The sequence below is a fragment of the Equus quagga genome, chromosome 14, assembly GCF_021613505.1.
Source record: "Equus quagga isolate Etosha38 chromosome 14, UCLA_HA_Equagga_1.0, whole genome shotgun sequence".
NCBI classification, from domain to species: domain Eukaryota; kingdom Metazoa; phylum Chordata; class Mammalia; order Perissodactyla; family Equidae; genus Equus; species Equus quagga.
The window spans coordinates 29,800,487-29,807,150 of NC_060280.1; the positions used below are offsets into that span (position 1 = coordinate 29,800,487).

At 48.5% G+C, this 6,664-nt stretch overlaps 1 protein-coding gene and 2 non-coding genes across 3 annotated transcripts; all 3 read left to right on the plus strand.

Annotated features, from left to right (window-relative positions):
- Positions 1 to 908: 908 nt before the first annotated feature.
- RPS3 (ribosomal protein S3) lies at positions 909 to 6,426 on the plus strand. Its single transcript, XM_046637929.1, has 7 exons — positions 909 to 1,003; positions 2,197 to 2,327; positions 2,582 to 2,675; positions 3,117 to 3,211; positions 4,986 to 5,173; positions 5,634 to 5,830; positions 6,352 to 6,426. Exons 1-6 carry the CDS (start codon positions 974 to 976, stop codon positions 5,825 to 5,827), a joined length of 732 nt encoding a protein of 243 aa, XP_046493885.1. The 5' UTR covers positions 909 to 973; the 3' UTR covers positions 5,828 to 5,830; positions 6,352 to 6,426.
- LOC124225924 (small nucleolar RNA SNORD15) lies at positions 1,887 to 2,036 on the plus strand. The gene has a single exon (XR_006885140.1). It is a non-coding gene; the product is annotated as a small nucleolar RNA SNORD15 (small nucleolar RNA).
- Positions 5,376 to 5,520, plus strand: LOC124225923 (small nucleolar RNA SNORD15). The gene has a single exon (XR_006885139.1). It is a non-coding gene; the product is annotated as a small nucleolar RNA SNORD15 (small nucleolar RNA).
- Positions 6,427 to 6,664: the final 238 nt, after the last annotated feature.

The following is a 6,664-nucleotide window of genomic DNA, read 5'->3' on the forward strand; positions in this document are numbered from 1 at the left end:
TGGGGAGATAAAGCAGAAAGAAAAAAAAAAGATTGGCAAGAGTTGTTAGCCCAGTTGCCAATCTTTAAAAAAAAAAAAAAACCTAAAATAGCTTTATAGAGAAATTTCCTTATTTTTAAATGCAAGCAAACTATTCAAAGTAAAATTGTTGAAGTGTTTAGTGCAGTGTTCTGACGACTTTGAAATGCATCAAAAGATGCACTGGTGGTTGGGTGGAGGGATGGGTAGGCATGTAACAAAGCAAATAGCAGAAATGTTCATTGTAGCAACTCGGTGATGTGCAAGATGGCTGTGCACTGCACAGTTCTTTCAACTTTTCTGTACGCTTGACAAGCTTCATAATAAAAAGTGGGGAAAAATTTTTTTAATTGAAAAAGAATTGTGAGCCCATGAGCCACTACTTTGTGACTTCTTTACAAGTTGTAACGGACTTTATGAAAGTGGGGTGGGGTAAACGAGTTAATAATATAAAGGGCGTGGAACAGTCCCTAGAATATTAATAAATATTGGATACTATCATTTGGAACGAAGGAAATGGACACAGATTGGAAGAGCTGTGCGTCTCAATGAATTTCGTCAAGGGCTTTCGCTGAATTTTCATTACAGTGTACAGTGTAGGGACCAGGGTTCCACGGTTGATAAACTGTTGCTCTGTGAGCTTATGCCTGTAAATGCCTGTAATTTCCATCTCTGCGCCTCACGTTGCTCATTTTTACACTAATTAGTTTTGGATTCTAAGCTCCCTGGCTGTTCCAAAGTTCTCATTGATCTGCTCCCTTTCCTGTTTCCGCTATAGGTGTCTCCATTACCTTTCTTCTCTTTCCTTTAACGCCTTCCTAATGTAAAAACTACATTTCCCATGAGCGCCCACAGGAGTCGACGTCGCGCAGTTCTTTGTCGTCGCTCAGCGTCCTTTATACCTACTTCCGCCCCCGAGTTACTTCCTTTCCTTTCGGCGGCGCGCGGGGGCAAGATGGCGGTGCAAATTTCCAAGAAGAGGAAGGTGAGATGCTGGGGCCCAGGTCCATGGGATTGCAGCCCTGTGTGCTTTATGGGGTTTTCGAGGTGCCGCCGCAAGATTCGCAGCTCCGTGCCCTGCCCTGGCAAGCGGCTTCGCCCGCGTGGGGTTCCCGGGGGCCGCGGATGGTGGTGGATTGAGCGCAGGGCCTGAGCCGGGCGAGCACAGTGTGGCGGGGGAAGGGGAGAGAGATTTCTGCCGGTTCCGGGCGGAGAGCAGGGATGTGCACCCGACGACCCCGCTGCCCCGGAGAAGGCGTTTGTGAGCATTTACTGGTCAACAAGTAAAATTAGTAAAGGTGTTGTATTTCGAGGGCGCCGTGGCTTTGGGAAGGCCGGTAGCAGTGACCCCATTCCTGCCTTCTTACTAGTCGTGTCTGGGTGCGGCCTTCTGACCCCAAAGACCGCGATTGCAAGGCTGCTGACAATTTCTCCCTCCATCTGGGACCCGAGGAAAAGGCGTGGGCGAACTGAGGGAGGGGACCTGGGGAGGACACTTTCTCAAGTGTAACTTTGCGCCTTCGCGTGGGGAAGAAATGTGCAGAGTCCATTTGCTTTAGAAACGCGCGATTTGCCATTTGGGGTGTACGCATATGGATGTTGAGATTAAATCCACAAGCTTTTGTGAGTTAGGGTTTGCTAGCTCAGACACGGGTACGTGAAGTGAGGCGGGGTAACATGGCTGCGGTTCTTCGGATGGTCCAGGTTGCGTCTACAAGGGAGACTGCTTGCCTTCAGTTACCGTCTGTCCTTTCCTCTAGTCTCAAGCGTAGTATCCCTGCGGTGCCGAAGGAATCAGTTGTAAATGTACCATTTTAGAGCAGCTTTTTGTTTAACCTGTGTACATCTAAGTGCCAGTCTTAAAAACCCTTCAGTGAAGAGATGATGACGAGTCTGACTGGAGGTGTCATCTTTGTCCAGGAGGCCCCTGCTCTGTGCTGCGTTCTGTGGCGCAGGTGTAAGGGTCCTGGGTCAAAGTAACTTCCAAAAGATGACCTAGAGGCATTTGTCTGAGAAGGGTTGCTACCTTGCTGTTGGAACGAGGGTAATAGGATGGATGGTGATGGATCGTTTGTTGGAAGTGTTGCATTTTGATGAGGGTTGCGGTGGCTGAAAGACGAGGCAGGAGAAAGTGAGCCTGCACCCCTGTCCTAATTTTGGATTTTCCTTTTTCCTTAGTTTGTCGCTGATGGCATCTTCAAAGCTGAACTGAATGAGTTCCTCACTCGGGAGCTGGCTGAAGATGGCTACTCTGGAGTTGAGGTCCGGGTTACACCCACCAGGACGGAAATCATCATCTTGGCCACCAGGTAGACGCTCATTTTCCTGGCTGGGTGTTTATATTAAGATAGTTTATTCTGTAAACTTAAGGGGACAGCTAGGGAATTTGGCCTTAGCGAATGTGGGTTTTTTAAAACTGCATTTTTTATCTCACTCCAGTTCTGGTCATCCAAAGTTTATACTTGTCAGATGAATGTGAGTTTACTACCGAATATATGCAAGATTTAAAGGGACGTCTGGAATTTTGTGAGAGCTGTGAGTTGTCACTGTTTATTTTCTCCAGGACGCAGAATGTTCTTGGTGAGAAGGGCCGGCGGATCCGGGAGTTGACCGCTGTGGTTCAGAAGAGATTTGGCTTCCCTGAGGGCAGTGTAGAGGTGAGTGGTCCTGGCTTATGTCAGAGATAACTGTGGACCTGGAAATGGTTCTTTAGGGTGGTACTTCTAGAAACCCTTACTCTGAAGGCCTTGTTTATTCATGATTAATGAGTGTCGTGAATGGGTTGGTATCTTGTTGAAGTTTTCTTGATAAGCAGTGGGCGTAATGTTACAGGACTGTTCTGCTCACTTCTTGGTTCAGGGATTGTGCATTCAACTTGGGTATAGTAATGAGACACATAAAGCTTTGGCCACCCCCTCGGTGTCTGGTGTGGCTATAGGAAGAGGTAGGCATGGAGGGCAGTGAGGAATGGTGCAGCCTCAGTCACTGGGGGTGTGCTAGGTGTGGCTGGTAGAGGCGCTTTAGTCCTTGAGATGTGAGTGATGCGTACAGTGGTGATGGTAACAGGTTTCAGGATGTGCCTTGTTTCCTTCTGAAAGCTGTATGCTGAAAAGGTGGCCACGAGGGGTCTGTGTGCCATTGCCCAGGCAGAGTCTCTGCGCTACAAACTCCTGGGAGGCCTTGCTGTGCGGAGGTAAGTGTCCTGAGACTTAATGGTTGTGCCCTTTTCATGGATCAGAATGCAGTGTGTCTGACATTTTGTTAATTCAGCAAATGAACTGTTTCTACATGGCAGGTTCTGCTAGTCTCTGGGGTTTTTAACAGTAAGATTTTGCCAGTCCGTGTTCTTGCTGAACTGACAGTCCAGCAAGGAAGACTAGTAAAAAAGCAAGTTTTTAAAGAGTGATCTGTGCTATAATAAAGAAGTTCTGGGTGCTTTGGGAGCAGAACAGAAATAGAGCTCTCTAGGTAGGGTAGGTTAGGCCCCCAGTTGGAGTCATTCAGATCCATTATGTTAACTCCTCTGGGGACTATAAAGAGATAAGACGTAGTCCTGATGGGAGAGAGCTTAAAATCAGTCACTTATTTCTGTAGGCTGTGTGTAGGGAGGAGCCATGGACTATAAAGGATGTGAGGTGGTTAGATTGGCCCTGGAGCTGGGCCTGCTGGAAAAGGGTTCAGCAGGCAGTTCTTGGTGCAGCTTGACCATTCGAAGTAATTGGAATGCCTTGCCGGGCCTGTGGAATTTAGTCAGTGCTTCATGCAGAGCCCTGGGAGCGTTTTCAGCAGAGGAAGGAAATGACAGCTGTGCTGTGGGCAAGGCCATGTGGGAAAGACTGCTCACCTGGTTTAAGTGGCAGCAATACCACTTTGAACAGTGATTCTCGAAAGGTTGGGCCCTGGGCCAGCGTGACTGCCATCATCTGAGGACTTGTGAGAAATAGAAATTCTCAATCTCCGCCCCGGACCCACTGAAACAGTGAGGGTGTAGCCAGCCGTCTGTCTTAACGAGTCCTCCAGGTGGCTTTTGCACACACTGAAGTTCTGAGACCTGAGCGAGTTACTGCACTTCTCTGACCCTTGGATCTCCTCTCTAAGTGGGGATCAGCATACCACCTCCTCCTTGTGGGGGTTAAATGAGGAGCTAGGAAAGGGCCTGGGGCATGGTGGTGGGATTTAGTCCTTCCTTTCCCTGTTGAAAGTGCAGCCAGCTCTCCAGTTAGTAGCTCCCAGGGTGTGAACTGATGAATGAGTTGGGGGGCATGGTATTTTAAGGTTTGGCCGTTTTATAGACCTAGTAGTGTTTTCGCCCAGCACTCTAGTCAAGGAGCCTAAGTTAGTAGTCAGGGTTCCTTAATGAACATGAGTTTGGAGGGTGAAGAATGGTTCAGTAATCCATAAAGGGGCCACTCAGTGTCAGGGATACTTCTGGGCTCCTACTGATAACTTGCCTTGTTCAGAAATCCTGAGTTTGCAAAGATGGACTAGACTGGAACGGCCTGCTCCAGAATGGAGCCAGGGCGGAGGGGGGGTGGGTCCCCTTGATGATTGTGAGTTTAAGAGTGCAGTGGTCAGCCTTGGTTGCACATTAGAATCTCCTGGGGAGTATTTTCTAAATATGTATACCTAACCTTTACCACCCCCACCATTTCCTTGCTAACTTAATTGGCTTGGCCTAGGCTTCTGGAGTTTTTTTGTTTTGTGTTTTTTAATTTTAACTTTCTTGAGTTGACTCTAATGAGCAGCCTAGGTTGGAAAGCACTTGGTTAGAAAGAACTTGGCGTGCATTCCCCAGGAATTAGCCTAAAGTTAGGTGTGATGGGAGTGGAAGAGAAAGGAACGTTGAGGACAGTGCAGATTAATAAGTCTTACTGTTTTGTTTTATGACATCGTGGGGCTGGGTAGGGTTGAGCAGTCCTGTCTTTGGTGATAACGTGACGGCCTATCTGTCTCTTACTCTCCCAAAGGGCCTGCTATGGTGTGCTGCGGTTCATCATGGAGAGTGGGGCCAAAGGCTGCGAGGTCGTGGTATCTGGGAAACTCCGAGGACAGAGGGCTAAATCCATGAAGTTTGTGGACGGCCTGATGATCCACAGTGGGGACCCTGTCAACTACTATGTGGACACTGCTGTGCGCCATGTGCTGCTCAGACAGGGTAAGCGCCTGGGAGTGCTTGCGGGTAAAGGTCCTTAGCGGATGGATGTGGTCTTCCACGCACACCTCAGCGTTTAGGGAATTCACCCTGGGAGTAGTGGAGCGTGTTTATACTCCCTGGGTTTGTTGATCAGCTGCGGTGAATTGCTGAGATCGGTCAGATCTGAGAGTTGGTTTCTCCTTATCTCAGCCACCTGTGTACCCTTCAGTGATGACATGATGACGAGTCAGAAAGGTCACATCCTGCTCTTGGTCCTTGTCAGTGCCACGTTCTGTGGTGCTGTGCATGGGTTCCTTTGGCAAAAGTGTCCTGTTCATTGATTGATTAGAGGCATTTGTCTGAGAAGGGACCAGACCCAAGGGTGCTTGAGTAACTTACTCTTCTCTTCCCTCTGCCCTATTCTGTTGTGTAGTGAGAACTGGTCAAACCACAGTTAGGTCCTAACTATGGTGTCCTCTAGGTGTGCTGGGCATCAAAGTGAAGATCATGCTGCCTTGGGACCCAAGTGGTAAGATTGGCCCTAAGAAGCCGCTGCCTGACCACGTGAGCATTGTGGAACCCAAAGATGAGATACTGCCCACCACCCCCATCTCAGAACAGAAGGGTGGGAAGCCAGAGCCGCCTGCCATGCCCCAGCCAGTACCCACGGCATAACAGGTATGTCTGTAGGGGCCCCTTGGGGTGGGATAGAACCCTATTCATTTGTCTCCCTGTTGATACTTGGATCCTACACTGTGGTAAGCACTTGGTGTATAAAAATTGGATTACACTTGTGCCCTACATGGGAGAACACAGGTTGGAGCTGGGCCCATTTAACCTGGGATTCTCTTGGGAGGGATGTTTGCCTTTGGTCTCCTTATTTACGAAGTTCCTGCATGTACCACTGTTTGAAATAAGAGTTTCCCTTTATCGTCCACCGTTGCTCAAAAATTTTAAGGCCCTCTTGCTATTAGTTAGCTGTCTGTTTCAGAACCTCCCCCTGCCTCCCCCCTGGAGAACAGTAACATCAGGCCTCTCCTAGGCCAGGCAGCTCTGCTTTTCTGTTTCTGGGTCTTTTCTGTGTGTTTATTAATCTTCATGCAAACCGTAAGTGGGAATGTATCCCCATTCGGTAATTGAAAGAACCTGATACTCAGATGGAGTTTCTCTTCTTACTGTTGTGCTTTATTTGGTTTCAGGGTCTCCTTGGCAGCTGGATTTGGAGTCTGGATGTTGCTCTATAAAGACCTTTAATAAAATGTTTTTAAAAGATACATGGCCTGACCAGACTGTACGTCCGGTGTTCAGACTGAGGGTCTTGTTGCCACATGGGAGCGTTACTTCATTGATTCTTAGGGCTGCCTGGCTCACGATGTCTGTGCTTTCCCAGAAATCCTCCGTTTCAGCTGAACTTGTGAGGCAAGGGCCAAGACAGGAGGACCCAAGCAGAGTTAACCAGGGAAGTATCCTGTTGGGGGGAGTAAATCTGGTGATGGAGAAGGCGGATTGCTA

Bases quoted from the DNA above. Each gene is read 5' to 3' on its own strand.
- RPS3 (XM_046637929.1), top strand. From the start codon at position 974: ATGGCGGTGCAAATTTCCAAGAAGAGGAAG. The intron at 2,328-2,581 runs GTAGACGCTCAT...TATTTTCTCCAG, and splicing joins ATCATCATCTTGGCCACCAG to GACGCAGAATGTTCTTGGTG. The intron at 3,212-4,985 runs GTAAGTGTCCTG...ACTCTCCCAAAG, and splicing joins GGAGGCCTTGCTGTGCGGAG to GGCCTGCTATGGTGTGCTGC.